An 18,754-nucleotide genomic window follows, 5' to 3' on the forward strand; every position below is an offset into this window, starting at 1 on the left:
AAAATAAATATTGACATTAAAAGCCTTTTTACTGTCTCAAAGCTGTATTCACATACTTGACTGAACAAAGCATGACCTATAGTTCATCCATTACCGTGTATGTAACAGACAGCCGAATCCGTAGTTAAAACTTAGGTAACGAAGAGGAATGGAAAGTTACTAAAAAAAATAAAAAGCAGCCAGGAATCCAGTCATTACATTATCACTTAAAAACACTGCCACCTGGAGTTTAGGAGGTGCCAATTCATCTTTAAAAAGTTGTCAACAACTAGAAAGTTTCCTTCAATAGAGTTTTTGCAATGGCCAGATCTTGGACAGCTTCCTTGCAACTGGCCCCACCAAATCTCCACTTTCTGGAATTATCTGCACCAACCTCAAGTAGTCATTCCCCCCCCCCCCCCCCCCCGTCCCTCATCCCAAGGATGGTCATTTATTTCAGGGGGAACATACAGGAGACAAGTTCCTCCCTTGCTATGACGCCATTTTAATACATCCGGTAATGGCTTAGGGCGTGCAAGTGGGTAGTTGCTCCTCCATCGAGGGCTAGTAATTTAAGAGAAGCTTCCAGAAGCATAACCCCCCCCCCCCCACATCTTCTGCGGCTGTAGGGGAGCAATGTATCCCAATAAGGCCACACTGTATAATACGATGGAGATGAACACCTGCCTAAAATGCCTTTACACCAATTATTCACATGTTATGTACATACAATTCATAGAAAAATAGCTCCACATTGTTCGGATACTCGGTAACAGATTTACATGCTGGACGGCTGCTGGATGGCCGGGCCGGTGTCACATTCCTTTATGGCGTTCTCCGACCTCATGTACATAAGGAACAAGGTGACGGTGGCAAACGTGGCAGCATTAACGGGAAAGGCTCTGAGCAACGTGGACGTCAGACCCCTGGTAAACACTCTCCAGCCTTCCACTTGGTAGCTCTTCCTCACACAGTCCAGAATGCCATCGTAGTTGTTGACCCCTCCAATGCCATCGGCTTGGAGTCGCGATTTGATCACATCAATGGGGTAAGTCGATAGCCAGGACACGATCCCCGACATCCCCCCAGCAAACAGCAGCTTAGGGATAATTAAACTGTCATTGATCTCACAGCCAAGATACCTGGTGAGATAGTCATAGGTCAAGAAGTAAAAACCAAAGCTTGGGGTCTCCCTGAGGAAGGTGGTGACCATGCCCCTGTTGATGCCCCTCAGTCCTTCTTTTCGATGAATCTTTACCAAACAGTCCAAGGAATTCTTGTAGGTCTTGGATTTTGATTTGTATTCTCCGGTTCCTTGGAGTTGCATCCTGGTCTTCGACAGCTCCATCGGGCAACAGATCACACACTGGATGGCGCCAGCGGCTGCTCCCGCACAAAACTGGTTTAACGGGGTGTCGGAGCCGAGGTATCTCAAGGCATTTCCTTGAACTCCAAAAACGAGTGCGTTGATGAAGGTCAACCCCATCATTGGTGATCCCACTCCTTTGTAAAGTCCCCATGCCTACAAGAAAGGACAAATTATATCAAGTCATGACCTTACGTACCCAGGTGACAACTTGTATTTCATAGGTCAATGTCAACTGGTGACCACAGTGATACATCTCAAGATACAAGAGCAGCAATTCAGAACGGAGAAGAAACACTTACCGATTCCTGTTTGATAATGGATTGGAAGCAATGAATGGTCCCTCGATAAAGGGGTTTGGACACACTCTGAACCTGCAGCCGCACCTAGAAGAAAGGACAACAGTGGTCATGAAAAGAGTCCTTACAGCACATGGCAGCATGGAATAGCGAGATGTTCATCAAGTGTCACAATTCAGCTGTCAGCACAATTTATTCCTTCTTCATAATGGACATTGAACACAAGGCAGAGGCACGAGATGGACCAGGCGATGAGCAAGCGACAGGACCTACTACAGCAAGAATGGAGGGTGAAATGCACAAGGGAAACAGCAGAATGCTTTTGTTTGCAGGAAGGTGGCAAAAACCTATGACTGCAGTGCAAGACCAATGACCGTCCCAAAGGACTGATAACCAAAGACTTCACAGTTATGGAATCCTAATACTAGGTGGGCTGCAGTGGATCAGTCCGGTCCCAGGGGGCAGCACAGACTAGAAAGGAGACGCAGATCTGTGACATACGACGGCAGCCAGGGCTCCTGCTGAATCGTAGAGAATTTCCGAGTCCTGCTCAGAGAATGATTGACAGTTTTTCCTGGACCAGTTTGTATTAGGGTCCTGATGAGGACTCCACACCTATTTGGATTGAGCAAGGTCTCCGCCGTCCTCCGCGCCAACAGAACGAACAACAGAAGCCAAATACAAAGATCCCAAATACTGTGCCACATTACGTAACCAGACAGGTTACACAACGAGACTAGAGCCACCGTTACGTCCTGACACATTACACATCTATGTGAACGCCAGCCGCCATGTACAAGGATCGACTGACGAAAATGCCTCAAAGGAAGATTCAAATGCTCTAATATCAAGGTTCCCTCATCATTATCAGCGAGCCGCAGTATCCTCTGCAGTGGGTACCTTCCCATCACACAAAGCGGTGGTCTGCCAGGAATACACATCTTATGTATCCTACGGGCACCAAGGAGATCTAGCTGCTCCAGACAGCGGAACGTAAGGCAGTTCTTTTCGTCACAGAGTCATCCAGGCTTCCTAACAGTCATCCCCTTGCGTCTAATATTAGAATTTCCAGTGAATTCGATGTTGCCGACTATGAGCCGCTCATGATTCAGCGTCATTGCTGGAGGCCGCAGCAATCTCTGGAGGAGTGCAGCTGATCATCTGAGCTATGAGCAGCCTTGTGATCCAAAGTCATCGTGTAGGCTGTAAGGCTGCCAGTAAGTGCAATGCATTTCTCAGTACTGCAGCTTGAAATGACAGGAGTCACCTTCCCAAGCTTGAAAAACATTAGAACAGGCCCATTAGACGTATATAGAGGTGGCCTTTCTTAACTTTCCTTTTGATCTAACAGATCCCGAGAGGAGAAATAGAGGAATTCATTATACTCTGTTGGGAGTTGTTTACATTATATGTGTCTAGGTGGCCACCTAGTAGCCAAAATGCAAGTTGAAGTCTGTCCATGGTAAAGGTACCCACCCCCCCCCCCCCTCTACCTTGCATCCTACAGTCCCAGCAGCAGTGCAGGACATCCCCCCCCCCCACCTTGCTTTTAGCCCCAGCAGCAGTGCAGGACACCCCCCCCCCCCTTGCTTTTAGCCCCAGTAGCAGTGCAGGACACCCCCCCCTTGCTTTTAGCCCCAGTAGCAGTGCAGGACACCCCCCCCCCTTGCTTTTAGCCCCAGTAGCAGTGCAGGACACCCCCCCCCCTTGCTTTTAGCCCCAGTAGCAGTGCAGGACACCCCCCCCCCCCCCCCATTGCTTTTAGCCCCAGTAGCAGTGCAGGACACCCCCCCCCCCCCATTGCTTTTAGCCCCAGTAGCAGTGCAGGACACCCCCCCCCCCCCCCTTGCTTTTAGCCCCAGTAGCAGTGCAGGACATGGCCATGAAATCCGCTGTGACCGAGTAATAATTATGCAGCTCTGTTCATCATAAAATATATTGGGAGACCGGCATCTATAGAAAGTCTGACCCGTATGGAGCCCGGATATCAGAACGGTCAGCCTGATCAACGCACAAACGTCACAGAATGTGAGGGCCGGGAGCCAAGGACACACAGTTACATTTAGCTCCGTGAGTAAATATCATCCCCCTCTTGAAGGGAGTCCGTCAGTTTATACTTGTCGTTTGTTCTAAGCTCATAGACTTGTAGGGGGGATAACAGCCACTATATTAATTGCGCCTTTAGTGATCTAAATCGCTGCATCCATTCTGCAGAAACAGAAGTATAAGCAGATATTCTAATTAGAGTGCTTGGTGCACTCTGGGTGTGGCCAATGCAAAGTGCATGCTTCCGCCCACTAGTTTTGCATAGCTCCGCCTTCCTCACTGGAAAAGCTCAGTGACCACTTACATTAGATCTGTTGTTGCCCATTTAGAGGGAGAGTTCGTCAACAAGGATCGAGCAGATCTCTGATTGAGGAGCCGGTGTGGGACACTTATCACGTTGAGTCATTGGGAGCAATATTGATGAGAATCAGCAAGACTATCATGGCACCGCTTATCTCCATGGTAAAGAAAGGAGGATTCGGCAACAGCATGGGGACTTTTTTTTGCATTGGAGGGGTTGTTACAGTTTTGGAAGTCATCGATTCAGTGGTTTTATTTAAAGGGGCTGTGAGAGAAGGGGGTGAAAGTGATCGGACACGGATCTTCCCATTTATAGAAATTCTTTAAAGGGAAAGCAAACGAAACATGGCTGAGGCAGACGAGCATGCAGGAAAGCAGGTGACGAGGACCACAAAAGGACACTATGGAAAGCTGCACTGAAACATGAACGCGGGTGGAGGATGGGGATCCAAACCGGACAGGAGAGAGCAGCGTCAAATGAAGAGTTAAGACGACTTAAATTTATTCGGACAGAGCTGGGGAAACGGATCAGAACCGGCACAAAGGAAAAATTGGAGCAGTCAGATTGGATCAGCAGAAGTCCGGCTGCTATAACAAGCGCTCCACTTTCCTTTGCACCATTTTTGATATTTGTTCCAGAAATTACACGATTTCAGAAAGAATCAGTTGGAGAGAAACGAGAATTCACCTGGGAAATACTTACTGGCGGGGGAACGCTCTGCCAAGCGGGCTCATCTACAATAAAGTAACACTTTTAAGGCTTCCCCTAGCTTGGAGAGCAGAGGAAATTAAAAGCAACAAGCAAATAGATCACATACAGAAACTTGTTTGAGGAAAAAAAAATAAATAAAGTGCATTAGGGAAACAGGATTTGACAATTGCTTATATAGCAATTCCATAATATACTAGCATTCCCAGAATCACTTTCCTGGGTAGATGGAGCTTTTGGAAATTATTGACTCTGCAGCACAGAAAATCCAAAGCCAGAAGATGTTGACACCTATCCCCCGGTCTGATCACAGAGACCCCACTAATCACTATGTTATACAGCAACTCCATGCAAAAATCTATTTTCTTCTTCTTGGTGGGGCAGTTAATGGAGTCCCCCATTCTAGTAATCAGTGGAGGTCATAATAGTCCAACTAATTTAACACCTAAAATTACTCTTCAATAGTTTGCTAAGATAAAGCTCTGCAACTTTCTAATAGACTTCATATAAAAGTGTTACTTTTACTGCTCTTGGATACTATGCGGAGCAGCTCTGCCTTTGTGCAAAATCTGATAGTGGTGAGGGGGCTGCATTTATACCGTATGTTTGAGCACACTTCTGGGACAGATTATATTTATGAGTCAGTCAAATTAAACTAGATATTTAGATGCAAAAAAAAAGTGTATAAGAGTCAATCCCACAATGGCACCGCTAATCCCTGTGGGAAACAAATGTCTAGAACAGTCTTCCAGGTTACAGGGGTTCAATTAGTGGCCCCAAATAACAATGCATTGTTATAGGCAGACCTTAAGGGGCGTTGCATTTTCGTATAAACTATATCCAGTTAAGTGCTGACCTGCAAGGCCACGTTTTATCGCCACTAGTCACATGCTGCCATGAAACACAACCTGCCCCCTTCTAGAGATAGTCTACCCTATGCAGAGAGTAAGGGATCAGCTCCGAACAGTGCACAAATAAAGCGTCCTTCTAGTTTATAGCACTGGACATCTGTGCATTGCTCAAATCCAGGCAGTTGTGCAGGGGTTAAAATGTTAAAGAAAAATGTCATCATAGTATATCGCACGTCTAAAAGGAAATCAAGAACAATTTCTCTAAAAATAGGAAAGATGATAATTCCTTATGCAACTCGCATACAATCGTACAGGTTACCCACCTTTACTGTGTCAAATGGGTGTCCAACTAAAACACCAGCAGCACCTAGGAAAAAAAAAAAAAAAAAAAAGTTATTAAATATAATAAAACAATATCCTAATGTTCCTGACAGCGTAAAACATTCTCCGTGCCAAAGTTACATCCATGGTCAAATGACGAGATTTTCCAATACCTATGGTGCTGTAGGGCACCGACATTACTATGTAGGTTTGCAGCGATTGGGGGTGGGTGATTTATTATGTGCATACGCTCAGACAACCCCTTCCTCGATGAGAATAATTTTCCTTAGATAGGAAAGTATTTAGATTTGAGAGTCCTCAGTGGTTGATACCTTTTAATAGGAAGGACGTGTTGCCTTTTGACCTCCGCACTGATACGTCACCTCCAGTAGTTAGTGTAAATCGCTAATCATGGTCATACAAGGTTTATCCCTGTACAGAGATCTTCCTCATCTTCTGCCTAAGGTGGACTAAAACCGGATTAAGAATAAGGCGCTCGCTATGCAGAAAATCAAGTCCCATGCAAAACAGTGTAAACTCAATCTCCAAGATCCTCAGGCCATAGCTCTGATCTAATAGTTGCACAAAAGGGTCTTACGATATTGAGCAACTCCAAAGGATCATGTTGATTCTAAGCAAGAGGAGATGAGCAGCTGTGAAAAACATTTGGGGCCACTTGTCTTACTGGATAATATGGGACACCACAAAAATCCATCTACCGTCTTGTATTCCTCCAATCACTTGTCACAGGTGCACAAGAGGGTCTACCACCCCTGATACATTAGTAGTAACATTCAGCGGGGTCTTTGGGCTACTAGACCCCAAAACAGCCTATAGGCTTCTTTATAATGCGGCCAGGTAGATGGCAATGAATGCCGGCTTCATTGTATACATGTATGGTTAGCGGAGCATGCACATGTTTTCAGTGGGGAGAGTCAGAACGCCTACACTGACGTCTGGTTGGCAAGTTCAACCAATGTCCACAACCAGCTTTAGGGGTAAAACGCCAGGGGAACGTTTAGTAAAAGTCCTCAAGATCCCAGACCTCGAAATTTGCAGAACTGGTCATCCATGGTCTGCCTAACTTTCATCTACTGGTCAGTGGACAGAGATCTCAGAGGGCAGATAAGCCCCTTCTATGCTTTCTGATAGGCGAGATGTCCCTTGTGTGCAGAATGAGGCCATGTGCAATAACCATTACAATAATATATATATATCTCTTGGTTAGGATGAAAGTCGACTGGTGGGTCAGGTAACCCTACCCCCACCGGACACCCTATCCTGTCCAACCAAACATGGACCCCTCCATCCAAAAAACATCAGAACATTGTTTGTTCATCTTCACCAGTGATGGTTTGTCCTTGGTTAAGAAGTCTCCAGACTGGAGAAGGTCAAGAACTTTACTGAACCTCTGGAGGCCTGCAGACATCGATAGTGGTTGCGTGTGCTCACTGACCAACCATGACCATACTAATCCAGCAAATGTTGGCACAACCATCTAGGCATCAAATATTCTCAAAGCCAACATGAACCAAGCCCAACCGATGTGGGTTTTATATGATCCTTCTGAGAGAGTGTAGGGGTTAAGCAAGGATCAGTCTTGCTGACAATTGCGTTTTATCCCAATTTTCCTTTAAATGTTCCCATTAAAATGAATTCAGAGTCAAACGCGTTGAGAAAAACACGAGTGGTAATAGATCCGGCTGAATCGGAGAGGCTATTTTTACACAGTGATACCTTGTAAATGGAAAAAAGTCGTGACTGCCAGACTACGTGGGGTATCAGTGACATTAACCGTGCGGGCGCTGGATGATGTGATAATATCGGTGCTGAGGGTGAAAAACATCAGACATAGAAAGGAGTAGAGTTCTACCATTATCTATGTATAGACAACTACTTTTGTCTTTGTTTTTTTCTGTCTAACGGCCTTACGTGAACATGCACATCAATATACGTTTCAGTTCAGACTCCCAGGTTTTTTTTTTGTAGTCTAATGTGCTTTAGTTCATATAAGGGTGTGCCGCCCTTTGAGCTGAAAGGTTCACTCTGCCTCTCAGGTCCATGCTTCTACTAAGGGTTCAGTCTCTCTGCCCTTATCCATATGTAGGTCACTTGACAAATGGTAAGGTTTTATTAGAGTTAGGACTGTCCCATAAGGGGTGCCGTGACGTGGCGGCTTTTACATTATTTTGATCAAAATATTATTTATCATTTTTATGCACTGTGCGATTTATCCATTTACTTTTAGGTATTAGTGTATCATACATACATAGCACCTTGTCTCCCAAAATAACCAAACCACTGAATGTGGCCTAACCAAGGGCCCTTCTCCCCGGCCATAAGACCATCATATAGAAAGGAGAAAACTGAGAGCCAGGATGTAGCCGCTGGTGTGGGGCCACACCGGCACCAAAAGACAAGTGACAATTTGTGGATCAGTACAGTCCAACTGCCGGGACCTCAACCGATCCAAGAAAGCATCGGTGGCCAGGCATCCGAACCCCAGCTCTGGTCAAGGTCTATTGGACTGTTGGAAAAAGCCCAGCAGAGAATAAATGGGAAGGAACATTTAAGAGACCTGTTTTTGGGATCAGTGGAGGTCCCAGGAGTCGGCCCCCCACTGATACACAACATATCATCTATCCCTAGATCAGTGAGAATTTATGTTGGCAATACAACCAGATTCACACATCCGTGTTTCATGGTCCAGGTACGGTCTGCGATGCATGGATGGGCATGGGTCTCCTGACATGAGGCTGTAGAGTTACGCCAGCCTGTGCATCATGTTCTGCACTTTGACTGCAAAACACTGATGTGTGAATCTGGCAAAATGCGTGTATGCTCAACATCAGCCCCCAATATGACCAGATAATGATCATAATCCAAGCAAGGAAGGTCGATCTGCTAAAGGGGTATTCTCATCTTGTACATTTACGGCACAGAGAACATGCCATAATTATACAGTAGCTGAGGATCCCACCAGTCAGGGCCCTGATGCGCACTGTCATCATTCCCATTTATTTGTATGGAAATTCCAACCACCTCTCCAGTGAAAAGCTTTTCTCATTAAAGGCCTCGTTCTTGCATTAAGACTGAGGTCCAGATCTCTCCAGATGGCCGCACTAGTCCGAGCCAAGGAGACTCAGTCAGCCCCCCCGTGTCTAGGATAACAGAAATAACCCACAAAAATCCCATTGTACATATAGATTAAATGTTTGTTTTTTTTGTTTGTTTTTTTTACTACCCGTCGGTGAATGTAACCCACCGCTCACCTGCATGTTCCATCTTTACCATGAAGTCTAGTCTGGTCACTTCATGAAATGGTATTCTGCCCTTCCAAGATATAGAATTCCAAGAAGGTGCAGAGACCAGACAACGACATTACACTGAGACCTTAAATACACCCAGAGCAGAAATAGGCACGTGGCGTGGATTCCATATGTCATCTGACATGTAGCCAGGAGATTGTGATTGGTCTTGTCAGGGGTGTGAGCAACACGCAAGTCCTAGGGATCTCCTCCACATTTATCCCCGGGACCAGCAGAGCGTAAACAAACGGGTTCTGCAAGTCATGGAAAACAGCCTGACATTTATATGTTAATGGAGATTTGTTCTGAGATAGATGAATACAAACTAACTCTTCAGTATGGAGAACCACAAATAGCAGGAAGGCAAGTGTCCTGGAGCCAAACAGCTGGAAATCAGACCGGTGCTCCTATACTATAGGGGTCCAGCCATTATAGTGGGGGGTGGGGATGCACCCTCAACAACTGCATGTTCTTTACAAGATATTGTGATATCTATGCATCTGCAACATGGCACTCCTGGGGATTTTCAAAAAGGATTCTTTTTTGGAGCCCACAGTAGTAGAAGTTGGGGATCCCAGGATGTGACTACCACCAATACAACATTGGTGTTTCAGCCATTGTGTTGTGCACCCTACATCCAAGCACAGCTGCTTCATACTGCTGATCTGATGGATATTATAGGATTTTTTGATGAGCTACAAGTCACAAATATCATTGTGCTTGTAACGAAACCTCTCTCTCTATCTATAAAATATGCTAGTCTGGGGGCCGAATCATAGACCGTCCACTACATGTAATTGACAAGCCAAGATTGAACATAACTCCCTCCATGAATAAGACTCCACAGCCAATGCTTACCCAACCTTTTCATTAGCACTAGGGAGAAATAAAATCACTAGTGGGCGCATGATATGAGGTCCTACTGCCCATTTGGAAATTCTCCATCTCCAGTACTTGCATGTCTCACATGGGCCGATCAATAAGCGCCTATGTAAGACATGTTTATAGACCTTTTTTTAGCAAATCAGACATTCTGTGTTCAAATCCCACCAAGGACAACATCTGCAAGGAGTTTGTATGTTCTCCCCACGCGTTTGCGTGGGTTTCCTCCGGTTTCATCCCACACTCCAAAGACTGAATGCAGATTGTGAGCCCCAATGGGGACAGTGCCAATAAAGTCTGTAAAGCGCTGTGGAATTAATGGCGCTATGTAAGCGAGTAAAATAAATAAAAATACTGGATGTAATCCACACATGACCAGCAAAAACATTTTTTGTCAAGACCAAATTCCAAAAATCAAAACTAAAAGCAGCTCAGTTTTAAAAAAGAAAAAAAAAAAAAAAACACATGCAATAAAAAACAAGTAACCCAATTTAGTTAAGTGGTGCAGAAGTGCTGGAGGAAATCTGCAGCATCAAGAACGCACCAAATACTCATCATGGGAATTTAGCCTTAGAGTTCTATTCACAAGACGCCACTTAGACGCAGACACTGAGTTTTCCCAGGAGAAGCTACTTCAGGAAAACGCAGGTGGACATTGTCGTGAGACATCACCGGCGGCTTTGCTGTTCTTGCGGAGACTCCACCACTGACGTCTTACTCTATACTGTGAAAAATGAGCACATCACGTCTTGTAACTGCTCCAGGGTTTCCGAACCTTGAAGCAGTTAATGGAGACACGAGACGGGACGTGCACAGCCGCGAGGTTTTGACCTGTGTTTCTTTTACATTTGCAAGTGGATTTTGACTGAAAAAGACATCATGTGCACATAGCCTCTCACCCGAACCCCAAGGCTATTAAATGCAAAGTTTTGCACTCCTGTTTTCCATTTAACCAGAAGACCCTCCTCACCCCACTACCTAGGCAGAAATGTCCCTGCTATATGGAGCTCAGGGAGATTCACTAGTTTTCTCCAACAAACAAATGGATAAAACAGCGCCAAGCCTGTAACATCTACTGGAAAGGATAGAGAATGCAATGAGCAAAGCTAAAGGGCGACCCTGCAGGCAATAGAGGAAGGATACTGAGTAACTTCAGCTCCGCACACATCTTGGCTGATTTTTGACAATTTGGGGAATTGCACTTTCCAGGAGCCGCTTCCTCCACCGGTCACCTAAAGACTTCTTAGGAATCTCATCAAGATTACAGGTTATCTTTCTATTTGCATACTTGCATTACCTGTTCTGTCTTTCCCAGAATCTTTAGGCTGAGGACTAGTCTTGAACACAAACTGCCTTAAGCAAAAATTGTGTAAGTTTCCAACAACCCTCATCTGCAAGAATAAATGAATGCGGCTCCTGTCCATCTCCTGCAGCCCTGAGCTGCGGTCTATAGAGAAGGGAGGGCTGATTACACAGGAGAAAAGGTTGTCAGTGACTGAGCGGAGCGCAGAGAACAAGATTATTCATAAAATAATCTAGCCTTTTGTTGTTTTGTATCACTTATTCACATTTATGACAATTGCCAGCGGCTATGGTGCCATCATTCCATCTCTGTGTCACCTACATTTCATAGTAATCCATAGGCCCCTGCTCTTCTCCCCAGTGGAGTTTTATGCTTTTATTAGACAGATCTCCAATGAGGATTTTTAAAACCCCAAAGACATTTGGGTACTCCACCAAAATCACCTGAACCTGGTGACCATTCTAAAAACTACTGGAAGCAATAAAAAGGTAGTCCTGGGCCCCTTCCTGGTATCCATGCCCTCCGTCCTGGGCCCCTTCCTGGTATCCATGTGTGGCGCCCCTGGGGGGGTTCAGTCGCCGCAGAGGTACTGCATCTCACCCAGAGGTGTGGTATCCCACTCTCAGTTAAGGATAGAGTGCTGCCCGGGACCCTAACACCTGCATCCAACACATCCACTTCAGTAGGGCAGGGTGAGATTGCTCCTAAGGGAGAGCACAGTCCTTGGCTGGAGTGGAGGGGAACCAAGTAGTGGGTGTGGGTGGAGGAAGAAGAACAGGGGAGCATTTGTGAAGGAGTTGTATAAAATGGGAAGCCATCTTGAGAGAGTGTGGTCAGTTGGAGGAGGAAAGTGAGGGGAAGGGGAGCAGGGGCTCTGTACGAGCTCTGCCCCAGAGAGGACCTAGTGAGAGGACCTAGTGAGAGGCCCAAGAAAAAGAAGGAGAGGGGAGCAGGAGAGAAAGCTCCAGGAGGAATGAAGGGATCCTAGGGGTACGGGCAGTGCTGGAGGCCACCCGTATGCCCGAATCTACCTTGTGTGGAAGGATCAAGCCGCAGAGGGGACCGGCCCCTAAACTAGTGGAGAACTACAAGGCTCAGCTAGAAACCAGAGGCTTCTGTACTTTAAGGGTGCAGTTGCCACAGCCACAATTACATCGCCGAAAAGGTGGCCACAGAGGGTCCAGGGGACTGCAGGTCGCCCGACAAGACCCAAGGTTACCGGATTGGGAGGCGCAGGGCAGGAGGGCGAGAGCCAGCGCAGGAAGACGACTGAGGAAGGCACATAGAAAGGGGTCCCGTTAAGTGCTCTGGAATTACCTGAGAGATTGCCGAGCTCCTGCCTGGTGAATTCAGTGCGACGTGGGAGGTTGTAACCTGTACAGTGCAACCTGAGGAACTTAACAACTGAGTAAACTCTGAAGAGTGCACCCCACTGTCTGTGAATTACTGCTGCGCCATCACTCCCTGCACTACAACATCTACAACTTCTACACTGCCCTGGAGCTAAGCTCTTCCTGTGGAGAGCTAAACCAACTCTGCTGCATCAACAGCTCCAGAGGATCTGCACCGCAGCGGCAGCTCCACATAGCGTCAAAAACTTTATATAAAAACTATAAATCCCCTGTAAATAATCTTTTTTACTGACCGCCCTGGGTCACGGACCGGGTCACCGCCACTGTGACATCTCCCTTAGCAACGACCGGCCCGGCACCGAGTACCCCACGGCCCAGGGGGCGCATCACATGCCCTCCATCCTGGGCCCCTTCCTGGTAGCCATATGTTCCCTGTTCTGCATAAAAAAAACAAAAAAACAAAAACAAAAACACACACCCTCACCTTCCTCAGCTCCCTTGATGTACAACGTTTTTGTTCCTGGCCCGTACAAGAGGGGGAGCCCACCAAACCAGTCACTTACTTCAGCTGGATGTGCATCCTCGGACCCTCCGGCTCCCTGCACTGCACGCTGCCAGCCAACATCGGCTTGCCTGCTATAGCAACGGATGACGTTACTGCTGTGGGAAATACCAATGCCTGATACGCAGATATCAGCTGCCAGCCTCTGATCGGCCAGTGGCGCGTACTGCAGCGCAGGGAGTTCGAGGGTCCCTGCGCTGCACTACAGTCCAGCTGAACGTGCGTCTGAGGACACACACATCCAGCTGAAGTAGGCTATGGGGTTGGCGCACAGGCTTGGTCATGGTCGCACCCTCTGCAACCGCTATGCCACTGACACCAGAGTCTTTCCAAGCAGAGCCACAACTTGAAGTGTCAGGGCACCAATGAAAAATCTGTAAAGGGGTCCTCACCTACTAGAGGTATAAAATTGGCTCATTACCGGCAGAAGCTCAAGTCTAGAGATCTCCTTGATGTGATGAACCCAGGAAATGGTGCCCTCTACCCTCCATTTGCAACGTTCTGTTATATTAGGAGTGTCAATTCGCATCACTGTCCTCCAAGAATCTTCTCACCAATATACAGGAAGGGCTCATTCAGAAATCAGGTTTTCATGATAAAAACATGATCCTATTTTTTTCCTATGGGACTGTTCACATGTTCGTGTAATTTTTGCAAACCAAATAGTTAGCGCCAAAACATGGAGAAACTTGTCTGATTTTGATCCAACTCACCAACCAAACTTTTCACTGACTGCTTGATAGGAGAAGACTGAGAAACCAACAGCAGTTTTTCTTTTTTACATACAATATGAACTGATGAATCACTTATGGCAAAAACTGCCAATGACCTAAACACTGATTAAAATCAGTTTTTTTTCCTTGCATACAAGAAAAAAAATAATTCAGCCACAATTTGCATTGAGTAGACGTTATATAATCAATGTTCTCTGTCCTAATCTAAAAACAAGGAGAGATCCATAATTAAACATTATTACATTGCACTGGTATCTACCTATAATAACCCGCTCCGTCACTTCCTCAGAATGCCATACAAAGGGGCAGCCTCCTACCGCATGACTCAGATGCACAGACAATTTATAATGAAAGAGTCTGTTGCAATACTCTTTACACCTAAGAAAAATTATACACAATGTCCCAGATCAGGGCATTGCAAAGACAAGTGTAACAGCCAAGAGACATGGGCATATGTTTACACCCAATTGTCATGCAGATCCCACGAGCCGGGGAACATTCATATGCACTGGAGAGAAGGACACAAATCTAATGCAATCCTCATCTAAAGAAGAAGAACTCAGGAGGAACCCAAATCCTCCAGCCCTGGGTATGAGAAATGTTCTTCACTGATGTCATCACCTCGCTGCTGGTGCAAAATCCTTTGCCTCATTGTGTAGAGTGGAAGCAGCGAGCGCAGGCGGCAAACGACCCCATTGTTCACATTAATAAAGAGTTTTACAAATCCACATTGCTAATCTACAGTGCAGCAGATTGCATAAGGAAGGGAGAGCTGTAGGTGACTCACTGACAGCTGCCCATAATCCTGCACAGAATATTATATATATATATATATTATATATATATATATATATATATATAACATGGGGTCTCCTCCTGTGAATTGTCTAGGAAATGAAGCCACCCTCTGCAGAACTCCCTCAAAACTGAATTACAAGCAGGTCCTTGGAATACACCTTCCCCAATAAGTCCTCCAGTCTTCAGGTGCAGACAGAAGCAGCAGAGGACCCCTATGCAAGAACAGCGTGTGGCCCCTTACTCACAATAAATCATCCTAATGCCCCCTTATGTTACTTACGATCTACCAATATTTTTGACCTATTAAATAAAAATCAGAGACCCCTAGATACCATCTAAGGCCTCATTCACACATCAGCATTTGTATGTTAAAATCAGTAGTGAGAGAGAAAAACTAATTAAAAGATTGACACCTGTCCTGAGTTTTGGATACACTAAAGCCTAATGGACAGTAGGAAGCTGTTCTATGGTGACATAGGACCCTCCTTATCTATTGGACCCCAGAACAGTTGCAGAGGTCTCACAGATATTACATGGGCCTCTTGCCATTTCTATACACTGAGTGCATTTTGGAGGGACACAGCAGCTACAGTGTAAGCAGTACATTACCACCATGAGCTCTTGATGTTGTAGATTTTCTGCATCCATTAAGTAAAATAGGTTACATTAATTTTTCTTAATACACAGCATAAAAAAATAAAATAAAAAACATTGTGGGAACACAGATTCTGCCCTATGTATTAATGCCCTGCAGTTTTTTTTCCACTGATGACCACCACATAATGGATGTGCTCCCCGCAATAGGCTGATCTGCTGCATTTTCCCCAACTCCCTCTATTTTATACATATGAATCAATATTTACATTAGGAAGGATACAATGTATCAATATGTAGCAGTTACATTCCATGGGGGAAATGGTTGTAAATTCCATCGCTCCAGTCATAGCCGTGAACACAGCAATAATGGAGCTTATAGGGCAGATTAACAGCTGTGTCCACCATACAACCTCTCTCCTGTTATAATAATTATTGGAGATATAATATAAATAATTACCTATACGGATACTACAATAACCCCAACTTTCCAGAGGATCATGAAATGCTGCAAAAAAAAATTATATTAACGCTAATGAGACCTGGGGGTAAAACAGAAAATTCTGTAGGAGAAGGGTCATCAACATGGATCAGGGAAACTAATGGATCCTTTGCACCAAGACTAGTCCTTAGGAAAGCAGGAGAGCAGGCAGATGGTGGATGGCAAATGGAGGGCATGAAGATTTATAGCGATGACTGATGCAAACCTCACCTCCTGCGCATCCAGCCAGGAAATCCAGCGCCATTCCTCCCAGGATGGATGCAAATACTACAGAGTGTCCAGCGCCAGCCGCTCCACAGTGCCAGCCCTGGGTGCCCTTTAGTGGGTGCTAAGGACAAGGAAGCCTCTGGGGTTAGCAGTGCTGGCAGGGCTCCTACAGGGGGTGGTAGTGAGTCTTAGGTACCAGCAGCTGCTTCCCTGCCCTGATGACCCTGTAGTCACAGAATAGTACCACCGCCGCTGCTGCCGATCACCCTGCGCCTCCTCCAGTCGCACCGCTCTGCGCCTGCCGCACTCCAGTCCTTTCTATCTCTGTCGCCGCCCAACAAGGTGCAAATATCCTTATTTAGGAGCTGCGTCCTGTCCAATCAGCGCTGGAGGAAGGGACAACACCCCCAGCCCCTGCTCCTTGACACGCCCACCTGATAGGGGGGGAGGGGCGGAGCTCAGAGCATCATCCACATGGATGAGTCAGTGGAGGGGGCAGGAGCGGCAGAGAGGAGTGTGAGCCCTGCTCAGCTCTGCTAAGTCACAGCCAGTGTGTCTACAGGAAAGTGGGAAATCTGACATCTTGGGTTTGTAGGGGTTAAATGTTGGTAAGGCGTCTGCATCTGATGCCAAGCTGTCAGGCCACGTTCACACTTGTGGAATGGTGGTTTTTTTTTCATGTCTGCACCAAAATACACAATAGCAATCTGCTATTTACTGTCCTTGTTTTTCATGTGGATTTGATGCAGCGTTTTTTTTTTTAAGTACAGAAACTCCAGGATTCATCATTTAAAGAAAGCAATTGTGATTTTACATCAGTTTTTTTTAGGCTACGAAGAAAAAAAATGCATCAAAATACACCCAGTCCTGCATCACCAAAAAGGCACGGCGGCAGGAGCCTTCACAAAATCACATGCACTTTGCTTGAAATGCCAGGGCCGGTGCAGACGAGCGTATTCTAGGTCCGAGCACGATCAGACCCGGACGAATGTTATTCTAAGGGGCCGATCACATATCCAGTTTTTTTCTCGAACATGAACAAAGACGGGTCAAGGAAAAAAGATCGCAGCATGCCCGAGTTGGATCCGATCATTGGGTCACACTTGGCCATGCAAGTCTATGGGTCTGTGCAGTGGAGTAACTAGTCTGATGGACCCAGTGCAAGATTTGGACTGGGTGCCCCCCTGATATATATATATGCCCTCTGTCCTAGTATATGTCCCTTATCTTGGGCCCCGTCTTGGTATATGTCCCTTATCTTGGGCCCCGTCTTGGTATATGTCCCTTATCTTGGGCCCCGTCTTGGTATATGTCCCTTATCCTGGTATATATGTCCCCCGTTCTGCCGCTGTTCTTTAATAGATGGAAAAAAATAAACAATTTTACTAGCCAGTGGTGAACATTGAAATCATGGGGCCCCATAGCAAAAGTATAATGAACTCCCCATAGTCCTCCATATAGTATCTCAGGACTGCACATCATCCTATGATAATACACAGCCCATAGTCCTCCATATGGTATAATGCACAGCCCATCCTGGTATGTGGCCCCCATCCTGGTATATGTTCCCCATCCTCTTTTATGGCCCCCATCCAGGTATATGGCCCCCATCCTGGTATATGGCCCCCATCCTGGTTTATGTTCCCCATCCTGGTATATGTTCCCCATCCTCTTATATGGCCCCCATCCAGGTATATGGCCCCCATTCTGTCGATGCCACTGTTGTTCAATACTCAGAAAAAAAGAGTTCCTACTCACCTTCTCTCCGCTCCCCCGCCACGCTGCGTCCACTTCTGAAGCCGGCAGCTGACTTCGGCGTGAAACGGGAGCACATGATGTCACTGCCATGCACTCCCTGTCACGTGCATGCCGACGTCAGCTGCTGGCCTCTGATTGGCTGGCAGCGTGTAATGCGGTGCACGGACCTGATGAGTCTGTACGCTTGCAATATACTACAGTTGAATGTGTGTCCAAGGATGCACATCCAGCTGAAGTAGGGGCTGGCATTTGTGGGCCCCTCACCCGCTAGACCCAGTCACCGTTGCAACTGCCGTCGTTACGCCCTTGGGTCTGTGGAAACTATCGGACGGCACTTGGATGACACCTGGGTGCAATCCTTCTATCTCCTCATTCAATGTGCTTAGCATAATCTGACCAATTTTCTTGATCATGTGTCACACAAGGTGTGGGAATGACTAAGTGCAACACAAAGAGAAGAGGGGAAGGGAGCCCAGAAACTAGGGTAAGGGGGGGGGGGGAGTGGAGACCTCCTAGGCTGATCAGATATCACCCTGACTCCCCTATCGTCCCTATATTTGTTCCTCTCCAATCGCCACACAGGAACCTAAGCCCTGTATTTCCCTAGCACTTGGCCCTGGATAGGGAAGGGGGGGGGTGAGCACTAGTTGATCCCCACTGACAACTAAAGACAAAAAGGGAGACAGACACGGGGGAAAAGTAACTTAGCTTGAGCCGACTTCAGAGAGATTACACCATTGCACCAAATGTCCTCCTAGCACCAGAGAGGAAGTAAGCAGACTTCAACAGCTCCAAGCCTTCACAAGGAAATGTGTCACCGGCACCTCACTGCTGCAAAGTGAAACTATTTAAACACCCAGGTCAGGGTGTCAATCAGAGCAGG

General features: G+C 46.3%; 1 protein-coding gene across 3 annotated transcripts; it reads right to left on the bottom strand.

The window, feature by feature from the left end:
- Positions 1-393: 393 nt before the first annotated feature.
- On the bottom strand, positions 394-16,464 carry SLC25A29 (solute carrier family 25 member 29). 3 transcript variants are annotated; one of them, XM_073638436.1, is made up of 5 exons: positions 16,117-16,464; positions 5,874-5,917; positions 4,694-4,725; positions 1,648-1,731; positions 394-1,501 (listed from the first exon to the last, which is right to left on the bottom strand). In XM_073638436.1, the coding sequence occupies exon 5, from the start codon at positions 1,466-1,468 to the stop codon at positions 758-760; it is 711 nt and encodes a 236-aa protein (XP_073494537.1). In that variant the 5' UTR covers positions 1,469-1,501; positions 1,648-1,731; positions 4,694-4,725; positions 5,874-5,917; positions 16,117-16,464; the 3' UTR covers positions 394-757. The 3 variants fall into 3 exon arrangements, with proteins under 3 accessions (XP_073494537.1, XP_073494536.1, XP_073494538.1); XM_073638435.1 differs by lacking the exon at positions 4,694-4,725; XM_073638437.1 differs by lacking the exon at positions 16,117-16,464 and having other exon boundaries at positions 4,679-4,725; positions 5,874-5,891.
- Positions 16,465-18,754: the final 2,290 nt, after the last annotated feature.

Source organism: Phyllobates terribilis, unplaced genomic scaffold, assembly GCF_046119375.1.
Source record: "Phyllobates terribilis strain yellow unplaced genomic scaffold, ASM4611937v1 Scaffold_7__3_contigs__length_470593459, whole genome shotgun sequence".
NCBI classification, from domain to species: Eukaryota; Metazoa; Chordata; class Amphibia; order Anura; family Dendrobatidae; genus Phyllobates; species Phyllobates terribilis.